The sequence below is a fragment of the Solanum pennellii genome, chromosome 2 (assembly GCF_001406875.1).
Source record: "Solanum pennellii chromosome 2, SPENNV200".
Classification (NCBI taxonomy): Eukaryota; Viridiplantae; Streptophyta; class Magnoliopsida; order Solanales; family Solanaceae; genus Solanum; species Solanum pennellii.
This window is the reverse complement of record NC_028638.1, coordinates 54,928,680-54,946,049: the sequence shown is the minus strand read 5'-3', so window position 1 is coordinate 54,946,049 and position 17,370 is coordinate 54,928,680. Positions and strand designations below refer to the sequence as shown.

At 36.6% G+C, this 17,370-nt stretch overlaps 3 protein-coding genes and 1 non-coding gene across 8 annotated transcripts; all 4 read left to right on the top strand.

The window, feature by feature from the left end:
• Positions 1-162: 162 nt before the first annotated feature.
• TRNAN-GUU lies at positions 163-236 on the top strand. The gene has a single exon. It is a non-coding gene; the product is annotated as a tRNA-Asn (tRNA).
• A 32-nt stretch (positions 237-268) lies between these two features.
• LOC107009695 (ribosome biogenesis protein WDR12 homolog) lies at positions 269-11,284 on the top strand. 4 transcript variants are annotated; one of them, XM_015209044.2, is made up of 14 exons: positions 269-588; positions 1,158-1,258; positions 2,131-2,237; positions 2,722-2,757; positions 2,839-2,924; positions 3,247-3,314; positions 3,395-3,505; positions 3,604-3,726; positions 5,004-5,147; positions 5,537-5,645; positions 5,797-5,933; positions 6,027-6,062; positions 6,148-6,246; positions 11,149-11,284. In XM_015209044.2, the coding sequence occupies exons 1-13, from the start codon at positions 417-419 to the stop codon at positions 6,238-6,240; spliced, it is 1,323 nt and encodes a 440-aa protein (XP_015064530.1). In that variant the 5' UTR covers positions 269-416; the 3' UTR covers positions 6,241-6,246; positions 11,149-11,284. The 4 variants fall into 4 exon arrangements, with proteins under 4 accessions (XP_015064530.1, XP_015064528.1, XP_027770518.1 ...); XM_015209042.2 differs by lacking the exon at positions 11,149-11,284 and adding an exon at positions 6,479-6,886; XM_027914717.1 differs by lacking the exon at positions 11,149-11,284 and adding an exon at positions 6,414-6,886.
• Positions 7,828-11,286, top strand: LOC107010174 (pentatricopeptide repeat-containing protein At1g06143). The gene is made up of 3 exons (XM_027914716.1): positions 7,828-7,935; positions 8,557-10,407; positions 11,149-11,286. Exon 2 carries the CDS (start codon positions 8,603-8,605, stop codon positions 10,277-10,279), a length of 1,677 nt encoding a protein of 558 aa, XP_027770517.1. The 5' UTR covers positions 7,828-7,935; positions 8,557-8,602; the 3' UTR covers positions 10,280-10,407; positions 11,149-11,286.
• Positions 11,236-17,243, top strand: LOC107009705 (folate transporter 1, chloroplastic-like). Of its 2 annotated transcripts, XM_015209058.2 has the most exons (12): positions 11,363-11,427; positions 11,513-11,589; positions 11,796-11,875; positions 12,470-12,546; positions 13,606-13,696; positions 14,260-14,350; positions 14,644-14,717; positions 14,922-15,032; positions 15,943-16,014; positions 16,190-16,210; positions 16,333-16,400; positions 16,871-17,243. In XM_015209058.2, exons 3-12 carry the CDS (start codon positions 11,846-11,848, stop codon positions 17,001-17,003), a joined length of 768 nt encoding a protein of 255 aa, XP_015064544.1. In that variant the 5' UTR covers positions 11,363-11,427; positions 11,513-11,589; positions 11,796-11,845; the 3' UTR covers positions 17,004-17,243. The 2 variants fall into 2 exon arrangements, with proteins under 2 accessions (XP_015064543.1, XP_015064544.1); XM_015209057.1 differs by lacking the exon at positions 11,796-11,875 and having other exon boundaries at positions 11,236-11,427; positions 16,871-17,240.
• Positions 17,244-17,370: the final 127 nt, after the last annotated feature.

Genomic DNA, 17,370 nt, shown 5'->3' with positions numbered 1-17,370 from the left:
TTATGTGTTTTGTACTTTTTTAGTCCTAGAGTTTACCGTAAGCGAAAAAATAATACTGCGTTAGTAGTAAGCGAAAAAATAATACTGCGTTAATAGTAAGCGGTAAAATAAAAATTGACAGTTCATGGATTACAAATTATATAAAGGTAAAATAATCGTCAAGCTGGAATAGCTCAGTTGGTTAGAGCGTGTGGCTGTTAACCACAAGGTCGGAGGTTCAAGCCCTCCTTCTAGCGTTTTTTTTCTTTTCTTTTGCCCCATTTATGGACAATTGACCCACCCAACCCAAAACCTTAAACCCTAGTTCGACCCGTCGACGAAACCTTAAACCCTAATTCCACCCGCAACGAATTTGCCCGTGAACGTCTCTACCCTCACACTACGCACCCTTCTCTCTCTCTACACATACTTTTTTAATGGCGGGTATGGACATTGATGGCAACGTTGAAGAGGCTGCAAGGCGTGTACAGGTCCGGTTCGTCACGAAGTTGAAAGCACCCTTTAAGGCTCCGCCTACTTCTATTGCTATTCCCTCTAATCTTACCCGATTGGGCCTCTCTTCCATCGTCAACAACCTCCTTAAAGCCGGTAACTTTTAGTTCTAACTGATTTTGTTAAGTGGAATGTGCTTATAGTTTGGGACTTGGATGTGGTTGATTGATTGGTTGTGTCATTATGTTTTGAGTTTATATGGAAGTGGATTTATTTTTTGTTTTAGAGAAGTTAATTATAATTACAGAGGATATGGTCGTTGATACTGAAATAGATGTTTGTGGGTTAGAGTGGTTGTTGTATATAGCTCATGTTAATCGTCAATTTGGCTTAATTGATTGGTTTAACTCACTTGTTTAAGCTATGAGCTAGTAAATTGCTGTTTGTTAAGCTACAATGACAAGTTGAATAGGTTGTTGGTTTTGGTACGAGAGCTTTGTTATTATGGGTTAACGGTGCCATAATTGAGTAACTTAGAAATGAATCTATGAAAATGCATATTGTGTCTAAATTTGGGATCATATATAGAAGAGGGGGTTTCATATTTAATTAAATAAAGGACCTGATCTTATGTATAATGGACTAGCACTGTACTATCTGCCCAGTGATTTTGCTATTTGTGTTTTTACTAGTATGCTTACCTGTTTGCCATTTGATTTTATTAGGAAACGATGATTGGAATCCCGAGCCTTTTGATTTTCTCATTGATGGGGAACTGGTCCGCATGTCACTTGAAGAGTTTCTCCTTGCCAAGGGCATTTCAGCTGTAAGTTTCTTTCCTGAAATAACTTCCTGACTGCTTGAATGATCACAGTTCCAGTTGTACTGTTTTGTTTCTTCAGACCAACAAAAATAAAAAAATGCTTACGGAAGCTGGTTTTAATCTTGTTTCCAAACTTATAGAATGGACTGTTTTGTCTCTTCAGACCAACTCAATGAAAAAGATACTTAAGGAAGGGGGTTAGTCTTGTTTCCAGAAAAAAAAAAAAACGTAAAATGAACTCTGTACATTTGTGTAAACATTGATTTTAGACACGAAAACAGAAGTGTATTAGTGGCCCGAGCTCGAGGTGAACTTGTACCAACATCTGGATTAGCTCAAATGTTGTCCCTCGTTGCTTGGATTTCGTTCTGATTCCACAAAGTATCTACTGGCCGCTGCTAGTGCGATTATTTGTTCGCATTATTTAGTAGGTTTTGTTCTTTATATGCTTGCAATTGTATCTCTAATTGGAGTTTCAAAGTTGTAGAAAAATCTAAAGTATTAACAGCTCTGTTTTTAAATTGTAGGTTGTAACAATAAATGCAAAAAATTGTAGTCAGTGTAGTTTAATGACAAAAATTTTTCTTTCTGGAAATGATTAGATAACCGAGTTATACTTATGAGGCGATTTGAAATAATTTTACGTATTGCAAAAAGATATACACACCTGAAGGTTCTAGAAGTACTGTTACTCTGTAATTCTAGTTCCCTCCTAGTTGTTTTTCTTATGTTCTTGTTCACTAGCCAGAAGTGGCTTCTTTCAGAGTCACAAACCATTGAGATTTTTGACAATATATTTCACTTATGTTATTATACGTTTATTCAGTGGTTCTTCTACTCATCTTTCTTCCAACTGTTTTCTATATCTTTTACAGGAGAAAATATTGGAGATTGAGTACATTAGAGCTGTGGCTCCGAGAAAAGAAGAAGAGCCATCTTTGCATGACGATTGGGTCAGTGCAGTTGATGGTTCTAATTCCAAGTAAGCATGAGTGTGAAATTTGTTTTTCTAGAATCTCAGTTTGATCCTTGTAATTTTTACCGCCTTGTATATCATTCTTTGTTTAATATATTTAAGATTTGGTGGTTGTATGCTAACTTTACTGAAAGACAATATTGGTTTATCCTAGCCAAAAAATAAAATAAAATAGAGCCAGCATAATATAACTAAATGGAGTGTTTGCATTTCTCTGGTTATTGTTTCTCTGTACCCCATTCTCCAGGTGTTTTGCATTCACATCACTCATTATATCTTTTACTCACTAGATTGATAAGGACAACATTGTTTTATATAATTACATTATGCTGCTATTGTCCCCTGTGTTTTGAAGGTAAATTTCATCCTCCATGTGCTTTTCCCCCCTAAATATTGGATGGTGACCGTTAATAATGTACTTAAAGGTCTTCTTTGCATACAATCAACTATTGCCTTAGTTGACAAGATGTGAATATTTGTGATCTGACAGGTTTGTTGTGACTGGATGTTATGATGGTTTTGGAAGGTAACCTACTGAATTTTTACTCTTATGCTAATCTTTTTTTTTGGTTATTGTATCAACCTAACATTTGATAGTGCTAATCAGAATATGGAAGGCTGCTGGATCTTGTACGCATCTACTGGAGGGCCATACTGATGCAATTACTTCTGTTTGTGTTGTCAAAACAAGAGGTATCAGTGGGATATCTCAGTTGCTCATTGTCTAGCATTAGGCCTTATCGTCTGCTGCCGTTATCATTTACCTTGACACTATGTGCATACTCCCACATCACTTGCTCTTGATATTTCTTTTTTCTTTTTAATATTTCTTGTTGATATCCATTCTATTAACTTGCCTTGCAATACCGGAATCTACTGGATACCAAAAACTTTTACAGCATTACATCAGTATGGAGATATAGTTTGAATTTTCCTGGATATGTACTTCTGTGCTTCATTTCTTCTGGAATTCTGTCTTTTTTTTAATCATGCTTATACCTTTTATTTTCTGTAGTGGCTCAAAATGATGCTGATCAAATAGTCGCTACGGCTTCCAAGGATAGGACACTGCGTCTCTGGAAGGTAAATGATGTGCCTGTGCTCCTTATAGCTCACTGCCTAATTCGTAATCTTCCCCTAATTAGTATTGTTTGGCTAAAAAGTTTGATGCAGATGAGTCTTCGGATCAGATAAAGAGGATTAGAGCCTTTAAGATTTTACATGGACATAATGCCTCCGTCCAAAGTGTTGCAGCAAATCCTACTGGAGAAATGGTCATGCATCTCTTCACTTAATTGATCATTTAAGGCTTTTGATTATGAAATTGATTCTAAGAACTCTTACTGAATCCCAGTATTTATTGCATTGACAGGTGTGTTCAGGGTCCTGGGATTCCCAAATAGCGTTGTGGCAAGCAAGTGGCTCAGATACAGGTGACATCATTTCAGTCAAGAAAAGGAAGAAGAATGCCGATGAGGAGGATCCTCAAGTAGAAGTATGACTACATTTCTCCTAGGTTAAAGACAGAAGGATACATATATTTCATTCCACATAGTGTATAAAAATCCATTATCTGTTTAATAAGGATAACATCTCTGTTCTAAGTTCTAACTTCTACCTTATCCAGAAAAAGGATAATGTGTCGGTTCCCAAAAGCAGTGAAAAAGGAGGAAAAAATAGTTCATGGATGCAATTACTATTTTGATTTCAAAAACTTCCTGTGCAAAACATACACGTAAAAAACTCTCTACTTTTACTTTTTCACAAATCCTCTTCAACCCTGAATCCTAGTTCACATCCTTTTCCATCCTACCTCTTATGTGCTACATCCATTCAATTGTCCCAACCTTCTTCCTGGAGTGCCTCCAATGTGTCTGTTCCCAAAAACAGTAAAAAAAGGAGGAAAGAACAGTTCATGGCTGCAGTTACTGTTTGATTTCAAAAACTTCCCAGTGCAAGACATAGACGTAAGAAACCATCTACTTTTACTTTTTTCTCAAATCCTCTTCAACCCTGAATCTTAGTTCACATCCTTTTCCATACTACCTCTTATATGCTACAGCAATTCAATTGTTCCAACCTTCTTCCTTCAGCGCCTCCAACTTTCTGTTGATACTTCTTCTGTTCCAAATTATTGATATAGTTTGAACTGACATGCAGTTTAAGAAAGAAATGAAGACTTTAGGAACTTGTGGTCTAAAATACGACATAACTGGCTATAAGTTTTTTGAAACTTGTAGCCTTAAACATACCGCCATTTAACTGGAACTAGAGGGAGTATGTCTTCTTCTTCCTTCCCCCTCCCTGCTATCCCTCTCTGATCCCTAACTTCCTCCCTTGTTCTTTATTACCACCTTATTGCCATTATATTCTTCTTTTCAATGTTGTTTCAGCAACAATTTTGTGCCAGTCAAATGTGTCTCTGACTTTCTATGTTATGTCTCATTGACAATTGATATAGATTAGCAAATCTTGTGTCCGTTTTGGTGAAAGACAAAAAAAGAAAAACCTTTTGATTTCCTCAAATGACTATGTTCATCAATGCATTTGAAGGGTCAAAATATTTTGAAATTGATTTTTGAAATATGTCGTGTCTTTGACTAGGAGGAGAGGTGTTATCTCTTATTATATCACTCTAAGTTGCTTTGTCTATGTTCTCTCTCTTTTTTGTCTCTTCCTTTTCTATTGTTTTCTCTTTTATTTTTAATTTTCTTCAATGTTTGTTATCATAATCTTGTTCTCAAAAAGTTCTATCACATCTTATGATCTCAGGAGGAGGCTAAATCTACACTTGTAGGACATACACAGTGTGTGTCGTCTGTGGTGTGGTCACAAGATGAAACAATTTATTCAGCATCATGGGATCACTCTATAAGAAGATGGGATGTTGAGATGGGCAAGGATTCATTGAACCTGGTGACATGCCGTCTCTTTTCTCTTGTTCTTCCAGTCATATCTCTACTGTCCTGTGCATGTAGGCTAGTATTTCCTAAAACTATATACATATGGATTGTGGAGGGGGGCCAAAACAAATTTTCCACTTGCAGAATATGAAATTATGAAATTTTTGTGGAAGGTGTAACCCATACATATTCTTTTCCTACTGATATTGCTTTCACTTTCTGTCAGAGATAACATTTCTCTTTGGGTCAACAATCATATTTTAAAAATTACCTCATCATGATGAGTAGCTGGTTTTGAGCCTTTTTAATGCCAAGAATATAGTTTTTTTTAGTATATTTGTTGAGAACTATAAACTGTTTTGTCCTAGAAGTATGGATAATGACCACCTTCCTCTTCAACAGTATTGCGACAAAGTTGTTAATTGCCTTGATGTTGGAGGTGAAGGTTCTTCCCTCATTGCTGCTGGTGGTTCTGACCCCGTTCTTAGGATATGGGATCCCCGCAAACCAGGTTTCTTTCTTTTTCTGTCCAACTTGCAGAAGCACTTTTGAACACACCCTTGAAACTTTAATCCCTGTTTCTCTGTTTGAATTGTTCAAGTAACTGACGACCTTACATCACACAATGATATACAAAAAAAACTTTTTCATTATCACTCCAGGTTCTTCGGCACCTGCCTATCAGTTCTCATCACACGGTTCTTGGATATCCGCCTGCAAATGGCATGAAAAGTCACGATTTCACTTGGTTTCTGCATCTTATGATGGGAAAGTAATGTTATGGGACTTAAGAACTGCGGTTAGTGCTATACCTCTGATGTTTCTATAATGATTAGTATGTTATACAAGCACTCACATTTTCCATTCATGGGAAAAACAATTTGTATTGCAGTGGCCCCTTGCTGTCATTGATACTCACAAGGACAAGGTGCTACTGTTTGCCTTCTAAGAACTGGTTTTAGAGTATTTGTTCATTACATTAGAATTTGCTAAACATTAGTCTGTCAATACAGGTATTGTGTGCGGATTGGTGGAAAGGTGAAAGTGTAATCAGTGGTGGGGCTGACTCGAAGCTTTGCATCTCTTCCGATGTTTGTGTGTTGTGATTAGAGGTAAATTACTCTATTTTTGCAGTAGAGTTTGAAGAGGAAAATATTTTTCACAGCCTAGTTAGGTGGAGTAGAACACAAATTATTTGGAAAAAAAGGAATACAACGCATGTATGGTTAAGTTTTCTGTGTATCAAAGTTGTGATAGGACAGGGCAACATTATATGCAGAGAGTAGAGCTTGATGTGTTTTGCTGACTTTGAAGCACTCTATCATTTGATTGACCTGTTGGTAGTTGTGACAATTGTTCATTTGGCAGAAGTTGTACTCTTGGCGCGGGTGACAAAAGTTAGTTTGTGCGAACAGGAATTGGCCAAGTATATGATTAGAACTTTTGTTCTGTCAGGACAGATTCTCCCCTGTTTCCGATATTGTGCTTCAAAAGATGATGCAATTTTGCGTAGGGAGAATCGGCTGGGTCAAGCTGGAGTTGGAAATGGTTTGTATTATATATTCCTGCTAGGCTAAAATGAATTGAAGCTCATTTTTTTTGGGTGCCTAGTGAGTTTGCAATACAAATATATCCCAGGAGAATTTTCAAAGGATCTTATAAAGTCACCTAGAACTGTATTCTATTTAAGCAACCATTCGTACCAATTTATCTGGAATTAACTATATGATTATCAAAATTTTATTTTAGAGATTGGAGCCGTTGCCTTTTTTACCCTTTTTTTCTCCTATCTTTTTGAAAGATGCCTCAAACAGTCCTGAGTTTTGTGTGAAAATGGATTGTTTTAACACACTTGTGTTTTTTTTGTCAATGGAGGTGAGTTTATTACCAAAACAGATATGTACAGTACATGTGAAAGTAGTAAGGCCTTCCTTTTTTATTTCTTAGTAAGGTTTGAGTTTCTCAAATATACGACCAGCTCGATTTATTGCAAGGAATATGCAACACTACTGCTACTACCAGTATGAACTAACAAAGTTTACCACTTACATCGTGTATTGCAATCGGCATCATATACGTTGAGTGGATTTGGTTGTATGTACCATTCGAAATGGTGCAAAACAATAATGTGCATTGTTTACGTCAACAAAATATGCAGCTCTCGTGTATATTTTATGGATCTTTTGCCAGGGTAAGAAACTGAAAAAATAATTAGGGAGTAATCGTTAGTTACCTTAATAATTGCGACAAGGTTCAGCATAAGATCCTATTTTTGTTCAAAATCCGTCCTTGAGAGGATGCCAAAGCAAAATTCTTACCGGGGTGTAATCAAAGTGAACTCAATAATTTCAGCCATTGAGGATCAAGTATTGACAAATCTCGACTCCAAAATCGAGTTTTAGCTATTCAATACAATAATAAAATATTAAATGGAATTTGAGAAGATAGAGTGCATATAGCTTTGTTCTTGCTTTTGAAGGTAATTATATTGTTTTCTCGGCCCAAGGCTCAATCTACTCATTGTAAGTGACTCGTATTCTCCCAAACTTGTTTGTCCTACCTCTAAGTCATCACACAACATTAACAAACGTTCATTTCAATATTCTCATATAATTTGATATTTTTAATTGCTTGATACAACATAAGTGGTTGGTTCGACCAGCTGTGCTAGGCGGGTTAATAACCGTAGATACTGGATTAGAAAAGCACACGAACAATCATCAGATAGTACAATTTGATACGCGACGACTCCCACAACTTTTATTATATATATGGAGACGCGAAAGAGACTATTCTAATAGGTCAGTCATTTTCCCACGCACATATATTTTGAATTTCTTATGTGTTTTGAAATATCAAGATGATGACCGATTACGTCTTCGTTTTCTTTTTTAGAAAAAATAATTATGGCTAGGGTTTCTGATTATCTCTTGAACTAGTCCTTGGAGTTCTTCTGTATTAGTGGAATTATTTTGTATTGGAATCGTTAACGTATGAGTTAGGGTTTTTGCGGGAAGTTGGATTTATTGACTATTTAGGGATTTAACTGTTCTTATAATCTGATTGTGTTTGCTGTGCTCTGCTATTTGGGATTTCAGAAAAAAAGTAATGTGGGACTACAACATGCATACTGAAAAAAAAAATTATATGTCAAGAATCAAGATTGAGTGCACAGACATCTCCTTCCATTCGTTCCTTTTGATACACCAATAACCTTTGTTATTAGATGAATAGATGATATCTCTAGCCACCGAGGATTTCAGTTGAATACAATAGTTTGGTCAAAACTATGTATTTATTTCAAGAAATTTATTGAAATTGTGTAATTATTCATTTAGTCCAAATATAAGAATCCCAAATCTATAAGCTTCAAATCCGGACTCTAATTGACACCTTTTCTAAGTATACTCATTTCTCTACAGACCAGAGGTTATACAATTTATACGGGCAACTACGACAGTAATATCAATGTTAACAAAGAACAGTATCCTTTCTATTGTGAACCAACTGAAAATATGTTCAAGTAGAAAGCAGCTGGAATCCCTTTACTCTTTGATGCTAAAGAATGGTGCAACCAAAGACTGTTTCTTGATGAACCAGTTCATCGCTACATGTTCTGCACTTAATAACCCAGATTTTGCATCCTTTGCTTTTTCCCAGATGGAAAATCCCAATGTGTTCGTTTACAACGCATTAATAAGAGCTTTTGTTCATTGTCACATCCCGCATAAAGCATTACTGTTGTATATAGACATGTTAAGAACTCAAAATATTCCAAGTAGCTATACATTTTCGTCGGTAGTTAAGGGTTGTACATTGATGTCTGGTCTAAGATTAGGGGAATGTATACATGGGCAGATTTGGGAATATGGGTTTGGATCCCATGTTTTTGTTCAAACTGGTCTGATTGATTTTTACTCTAATTTGGGTAGAGTTGATTTAGCGAGATTAGTGTTTGATGAAATGCCTGAAAGAGATAATTTTGCTCGGGCTGCAATGGTTTCAGCCCATGCCGGCGCTGGTGATTTGGGTTCCGCTAGAAAATTGTTTGATGAGATGCCTGAAAAGATTACTGTTGCTTGTAATGCTATGATCAATGGGTATGCAAAAACAGGGGATGTCGAGTCGGCTGAGCTGTTGTTTAAGGAAATGTCAAGGAAGGATTTGATTGCATGGACGACGATGATTAACTGCTACTCCCAAAACAGGAAGTATGGTCAGGCTATAGAGGTTTTTTATGACATGAAGAGTAACTTGATCACTCCTGATGAAGTAACAATGACAACTGTTATTTCTGCTTGTGCACATCTCGGCGTCCTGGATCAAGGAAAGGAGATGCATCTTTATGTTATGCAAAAAGGTTTTGATCTTGGTGTGCATATCGGGTCTGCATTAATTGACATGTATGCAAAATGTGGGAGTTTGGAGAGATCACTCTTGGTATTCTATAAATTGAGGGAGAAAAATCTTTTCTGTTGGAATTCTGCTATCGATGGATTGGCTGTTCATGGTTATGCAGAAGAAGCGTTGGCTCTTTTTAGCAGGATGGAGAAAGAAAAGGTAAAGCCAAATGGTATTACTTTTGTCAGCGTTCTTACAGCTTGTACTCATGCAGGGCTTGTTGAGAAGGGTCGAAAGAATTTTCTAAGTATGACTCAAGATTATGGCATTATTCCTGAAATGGAGCACTTCGGGTGCATGGTTTATCTATTGTGTAAAGCTGGTTTGCTAGAGGAAGCACTCGAGATTATAAGAAGCATGAGAGTGGAGCCAAATGCTGTTATTTGGGGTGCTTTACTTGGTGGTTGCAAGCTTCAGAAGAACTTGGAAATTGCTCAAGTTGCAGTCAAAAAGTTGAGCGTTTTGGAGCCAAACAACAGTGGCTATTACAACCTCCTAGTGAACATGTATGCTAATGCAAATAGATGGAGTGAAGTCGCCCGGATCAGGGCATCCTTGAGAGAGCTAGGAGTAGGAAAAGAACAACCGGGTTCCAGTTGGATTGAATTAGAGAAAAAGATCCATCAGTTTGCAGCGTGTGATAATTATCACCATTCTTCACAGGAGATCTATTCCTTACTAGATGGATTAGATGGGCAACTTAAGCTGGCTGGTCAAGTTCAGGAGTGTGAATTTGTTTTCTAATGACAGGACAAAGGCATCGTTGACATTATAGGCTTCATTGTCAAATTGGCTAAGTATTTTGTGTTCTGTTTCAGTGGATTCAAACCTGGACTGTACATTCGAAGTGGCAAAGGAAATGCTAATTTGTTGTGAGTCACTATGCTAAGCTATGAAAAATCATGCAGTTCGTTGAGTACTTGATAGTGTACAGTTTTTATCTTAAACGAGCAAATGTAATTCAACTGATTATAGCAGATTGATTACGGTTTTTATCAGTTTATAAATAGGCATGCATTATTATAGAGGTTTTGTGTAATTATGGACATGGCTCCCCTCCATTAGACTTTGAGACCAGTTTGTCCAGTGCAGTCCTAATCTTATTACACCAGTACACTATTGTTCTAAGGGTCAAGGTCTGCTTAAGAAATTAGAAAAACACCTCATATACCGTGGTTAAACTAACAGTACAGTATTTATGATAGAAACATCCAAAAGTATTGCTGTGGGATTTCTATTAAATGACTTTTTCACTGATGTGTTATATTCTAAATAAGAACACTTAAAAGGGAATGGAGAGAGAGTAGTGTTTATTGTCGATAATAACATGGATGTGGATTTCTCTCATTAGGAGTATTTGTTCCATTCCACACAAATATGGGAGTAGAAGATGTTGGACACCAGAGTCATAAAAAATTTAAAAAAAATAAAAAATCAATGTGTGAATAACTTTCCAGATAATTTAAATGTCTGTTTATGTATTTTTTTTTTCTTTTAAATACAACATGTATATTGTACTAACTGATGGTGTTTAATGTAATTTACTCTAATAATAATGCAAGTAGTAATTGACACTTCTTGATTGTTCCAAAAATTCCACAATAACTGATCAGGCGCAAGCTGTTGACATGTTGGACGTCACCAGTAGGTCAATACAACACCCTTTTGTCTGCGCAGGAAGGCCCGCCTCATTTCTTTTTGCATAGACGGCAAAAAGAAAAGCGTTGGGAACAAGGGGGAAAGGAAGCCAACGGTTGACAGAGACATGAAAAAGATGGCAGCTTTGCCATCGGCAGACTGGGAATGGGAAAATGCCACCGCCGGTGCTGCTGCAGGCCTTGCCACTGTCACATTTTCTCATCCCCTTGATGTTGTTCGCACCCGGTTCCAGGGTAAGTGTTGTGCTTTCCTGCTATAGCAAATAATGATCTCCTGTTGTTTCTTTGGAGTTTGATTTGTTGTATATGTTAATCATAGTTTACGATGGAAGAATCTCCAATGTCCCGGCCTATCGGAACACTCCTCACGCTTTGTTTGCCATTGCTCGAAGTGAGGTTTGTTTTTTCTGAATCTTTTCAATTTCTTCAAATATTGAAGCTTATCTACATATGCATTGCTACTATTCCAAAACTCACTTTTTAGTTCATGATTCGAAAAAGAAGTTGATTTTTCAATTCATATAGTTGGTAGTTCTGGTGAGAGACAAATCATATAATGTGTTAAGGATGCTTGTTTCACAAATTTTTGGTTTCTCAAATAGGTAATATCAACTTCAGGATGGTTTAATGTTGAGTGGATGCCCTTACTTAGATGTATCATGTATCTAGATGGATGTTTTCAGTAAGTATCCTTTTACGAAGAAATGAGACCATGTTCGTCTTGGTGCTAGTACAATGATAACTGTGGAGTTTTACGGTTGTTATCGTATTCTCTACGTTATGATATTCAATCCATGGTAAGTCGGTATATCCATTCACTCCCTCAAGAATCTTTTTGGAACCTTTGAGAGGAATTGTATCCTAGTAGAGTTTGTATATGGCGGCTACAACTGGAAAACTAGGTCCTTTGTTTTCTTATAATATGGTTTAAGTCCTTCATTTGAATGTCAACAGTTGAGTGAAGTGTCTTCTTGGACACGTTGATTTACTTCAAATCTTGATTGAGTGCTTTCTTGTTTCATTTACCTGTTCTCACAGGTAGAGTTTTATTCAGTCAGCCTCATGACATAATCATAGTGAGAAAATCCATCACATTTTGTCAATTACAATCAAACATACCACTGACATATGGTTTTGATGATGAAACTCCTTTACTTGCTGCCCCTTATTGAGTTTTTATGCTGCAGACTGTTGAATATTTGCCTTATTGCTCATATATGTTCTCATGTTTCCACCAAGATGACTTATTTATTTAGCTATAATGTTGTCTTATCAGGGTCTTCGAGGACTTTATGCTGGCTTTTACCCTGCTGTTCTTGGGTCAACTATTTCATGGTGTTTATATTTTTTCTTGTAAGTAACATCTTTTTCTTTTGTTGACAAAGCTCTGGTAAGTAGCATCTTTTTCCATTTAGCTTACCGAGAACGTGACCTTAGATAGGGGATATAGAGGGTCGTGGATTAGGGTGACGATTAGTTAGTAGTTGAGTATTGTCTCACTTTCCGGTGGATAAACTTGGTGGTAATTTGGAGCACGGTATCCACGTCTCCTTTCATACCAGTAGTATGAGTATTATTCTCGTTGCTTTTGTTCGTCGATTTTTGTTATCATTTGTTGTTTTTGGTTCTGGTTTATTATTTAGCTGTGGTTACTGTTCCTTTAAGTCAGAATGCTATGTAATGCTTTCCTATTATTTGCCACAGCTTCTTCACTTTCGTATTTTATGTGTTCATAACTGCTTTGGGATGCTTTCCCTTTCTATATTTTCTTTTCTTTTTCTTTCTTTATCTTTTCTTTATTTGAGCCAGGGGGTCAAATGGAAACAATCTCTCTACCTTCACAAGGTAGGGGTAAGGTTTGCACACACACTATCCTCTCCAGACCCCACTTGTGGGATTACACTAGTATTATCTGAGGAGCGTAAGTCCTGAAGCGAGGCTCAAAATGTGTTGAGCACTTCGCTGGGCTTAATGTGTGCTTCAGTGTCATCATTAGGGTTCTAAGCATGCTTTCTCTTGCCAATGAGCCTCTTCTGAAGAGGCTATATTTAACAATTGATACCGTAATTTTTTCAATTTCTTTGTTCATATATTTGTCATTCATGCTTATAATTATTAGTCTTGGACTAAACATTTATTTTTGCATTTTTTGTCCATTTGCACCTTTTCTCATTAAAGACCACACTTTGTTTGCGCTTAAAGCCCCAACAGACCTTAGAGCTTTTTGTTTTTTATAGCACAGGCTTACATTGGGTTTGTTGTTGTTTTTGGGATTGTTTGTAAGAAACAATGTCGCCCTGTAAGAAGCAACCAACATATTAGGTTGCTTTCACTTTGATGCTTCTTACATTTCTAGCTTGAGAGACATCTTTCTCTAACTGTGACATCTTTTTTGGAATTTCCTTTGCGTAGTTATAGCAAGGCTAAGCAAAGGTATCTAAAAAATAGGGAGGAGCTGAGTCCAGGCCTTCACCTTGCTTCAGCTGCAGAAGCAGGAGCGCTGGTCAGTAATCAAATTTCTGATGCTTTAATGAAAGAACAGCGTACTTCGCATGTTCAAATGTTCAGCATTAATTGACCAGCTTTTGGCAGGAGTGTAAAATGTAGATAGTTGAATGTGATTCTTTATTTGTTGTTGTAGTCCTTGTAGGAGTGCAATTGTAGTTGGCTTGCTGGTGACGAATCCCTTACTTTTACTGTTGATAAAACTTAAAATTGTGACCAAAGTGAAATCTCTTTTTTCAGTGGAAGGCAAGGTCGAGTAATAAGCTTACTGTTTTGGATTCCAACATAAAAAGGGAAGTTACTGATTCCATCATTGGCAAACCACAAATTAGGTGTTAGTTGAATATAGGAACTGGAGAACCTTATAGGCAAACGAATTTGATTGTGTTGATCTTTTTGTGGACAACCTTTTCCCCGCTTTATCAGTTCTGATGACAACAGATTGATGACTTATTATTTAGGTGGACAAAATATTGGCTTGCTTATTTCAGTAACTTTAAGCACATCCTCTAATATTGCAGATTATGTCATATCTTAAAAGGTGTTTTTGTTGGAATTCAGGTCTGTCTTTGCACCAACCCCATTTGGCTTGTGAAAACAAGATTGCAACTTCAGACTCCTAATCAGATTCGTCCATACACCGGATTTCATGGTCTGCTTCACTCTCGTAGTAACTTGTCAACATCTTGTTTCATTGTGCTTTCATCTAACTTTGAACACTCTAGGACTACTTCTTTCCATCTTAATTTCATATAAGAATTGTACCTGTATTTCTGCAATTTTGTGGTTCTATAGTTGTGTGTCCTCTTTTTGTTTACTGAGGTTCTATTGCAACTTCTGCTCTCTTCTGTATGTGCATGCACATTCAGTTTTCTGATTAGCTTCTTTTGTATTTACTTTTCTACTTATTAACTTCATAGGAACTTTTTTTTATATGGATATCAGATGCTTTAAGAACGATAATCAAAGAAGAAGGATGGAGGGCACTGTACAAGGGGCTTATGCCAAGCCTATTTCTGGTTAGAATTGCATTCTCTTCCATTCTTCCCCATTATCTCATCCTGTAAATGAATTTGATCTTATCCTGACATAATCTTTTCTAAGTTACCCATCATAGCATACCTAACTTTTTGGATCGATTATCTATACAATACACAACAAATTGAATGCTTAAGTGTCACCATTCATTCATGAAACACTCTGGTCTGTTGTTGCTTAAGCAGATTACACATGGTGCTATTCAGTTCACGGCATATGAGGAATTCCGCAAAGTCATTCTTAGCTCGAAAGCTCAGGAGAATGAAAACCCTCTTGCCACAGCTGCTGACTTGTTGGTGAGGCTCTAAACCAATGTGTAATGCTTTCTTTGTATGCAATCAACTCCATAGATGTTTTAATCTTCGGATGACCAGCAAATTGATCCCATTATGTATTATTAGATATTGGAATTCAGATGTGCCTAGATGAATAAGAATGAGTTCAGGTTGGACAGGAATTTTTTTAAGTTAGTGGGCAAATGGCACAGATGAGAATATGCAGTCCAACTCTTAGTATTATGCGCTTTCATTCCTCGTTGTTCGTCGTGTTACTTCTGCAGAAACAGTAAGTAGGTGTCCTAGGAAACTTGGAGGCAGAAACTTTTCAAGCCTTTTCTCGTTGAGCAACTAAGATATTATTCATATATCATGTCTACGATTATCCTAAGGCACATAAGGTTTCTTTTTCAGTCCCTTAACAACAGTATCTACCTTATTTACTGCATCAGAGTGGCACTAGACTATCCAACTCCTTCCCTCCCATTAAAAGATAAATATAATTAGGAAAAAGGAAAAGAGAAAAAACTACTTGAGTAAAAGTAAAAGGGGATATTTTTCCTTAGATAAGCAGATCCGAGTGAAGAATGATTCAATTATTTTCCAAACTAACTATAAGGTTCTTGGTGTTATTTTATGTGGTGAGAGGTGATTTATAATGAACCACTGAACCACTGTATTTTTTAAATTTTTTTTTCTTAAAAGCAATCAGATTTCATTATTGCTCTCAATGTAAATGGAAAAGAATTGGTTGTACCATGTCTAGAGGTTGATCATTACTCAAGAACACTATCAGATGTGAATGATATAGTGGTCACTGTAATGATTAGTTTTCTTCATATGAATACTTTGTTGTAGAAAGTTGACCACTTCAGTTCCCAATAAGAGGGAACATTACACCTCAGTATTTGCTCTTACATTTCTTTCACAGGATTCAGTTGACTATGCAACACTAGGAGCTTCTTCTAAGTTGGCAGCCACTCTTACAACATACCCATTTCAGGTATGTTAGGGGTGTGGTAAGTTTGTTCTTATTCTATTATTGGGAATAAGGATTCGGGGAAATTTGAGCAATATGCAGCACTCATCTCCATGTGCCAATTTGTTCTAACAATCTTACCCTGTGCTCCCTCGCTTTTCTCATTAACTAATTATGTATTTATATGAAACCTTTTCAGGTTGTCCGATCTCGATTGCAGGTAACTGCCTTTCGTATTACCGCTTTATGTGACACTTGATACAACTCTTCTCAGTAGACAAGCATCTAGTGGTGATTTTAATTTTCTGTAACGTAGTAAATGGTCTATCTTCTCTCTAACAGCAACGACCAAGTACAACTGGAGTTCCAAGATACATGGATAGCTGGCATGTTGTGAAGGAAACTGCAAGGTCAGGATGTGTTTCAGCCTTATTTACAGCCTATGCACTTGATTAAATATACATGAACGCCATACATTAAGTTGCTCTATATTGAAATGTTTTCTGAATCTAAATGCAAGTTCATCAATTGCAATGGTTGCTGAAGAAATTCAATATCAGGAATCAAACTAAGAACAAACAAAAGCTGAAGAAATTCAAAATCTTTTTTAAGATCATTAAGTTTTGAAAAAGATTTCCAGTCGATTATTGAACTCTTTAAAAGCAGACTTCAATTCAAAAGGATACGCAGGGGAAGCAAATTGTATGTTTCAAATTTTCCAAGTCTTCTCTCAACCCTAAATTTCTTCCATCCTGCCTCCGTCCATCATCTAACACATAACATAGAAGTCATAAAAATCGTAGTAGAACCCCCTTATTGGTAAAACTACCCCTTAATTTTATCCTCTAAACTCGTTTTTTTTTTCTTGTTGAGCTTACAGGTTTGAGGGTTTACGCGGCTTTTACAGAGGTATCACAGCAAACGTGTTGAAAAATGCCCCTGCCGCTTCAATTACCTTCATTGTCTATGAGAATGTCCTAAACCTGCTAAAATTGTCTAGGAAAGAGTATTAGTTCTTTTACATCCTTTTTGCCTCCCATTTCTTGTTGTAGCAATTAGGATTCTACACTATTTGAAACTATTTTTGGAAAAAGTATACCCTCAGATTTGACAGGAGTACAAATAGAAACAAGATATCATTAAGAGAATGTGAACAAGAGACAATTTAATGGCTGGTGTGGTGTAATTGTACTATATTTATCGTCTTTGTAATTTATGAGAAAAGAATAATCTTTTTAGACTTTGTTCAAGTACCCACGAAAGTTTAAACTGCTGCTGTAGTAAAGATTAATTGATGGAAGCTATGCTTCGACACCTAATAATACTGTATGTAAACCTTGTTACTGAAATGCATAAGGGTTGTTAGAAAGGTTAAGTGGA

Excerpts from the sequence above, each read along its gene's own strand:
- LOC107009695 (XM_015209044.2), top strand. The coding sequence starts at position 417 with ATGGCGGGTATGGACATTGATGGCAACGTTGAAGAGGCTGCAAGGCGT. Across the intron at positions 3,727-5,003 it reads AGGAGGATCCTCAAGTAGAA|GAGGAGGCTAAATCTACACT; the intron begins GTATGACTACAT and ends TTATGATCTCAG. Across the intron at positions 6,063-6,147 it reads TTGATACTCACAAGGACAAG|GTATTGTGTGCGGATTGGTG; the intron begins GTGCTACTGTTT and ends CTGTCAATACAG.
- LOC107010174 (XM_027914716.1), top strand. The coding sequence starts at position 8,603 with ATGTTAACAAAGAACAGTATCCTTTCTATTGTGAACCAACTGAAAATA.
- LOC107009705 (XM_015209057.1), top strand. The coding sequence starts at position 11,301 with ATGAAAAAGATGGCAGCTTTGCCATCGGCAGACTGGGAATGGGAAAAT. Across the intron at positions 16,211-16,332 it reads TTGTCCGATCTCGATTGCAG|CAACGACCAAGTACAACTGG; the intron begins GTAACTGCCTTT and ends TCTCTCTAACAG. Across the intron at positions 16,401-16,870 it reads GTTGTGAAGGAAACTGCAAG|GTTTGAGGGTTTACGCGGCT; the intron begins GTCAGGATGTGT and ends TTGAGCTTACAG.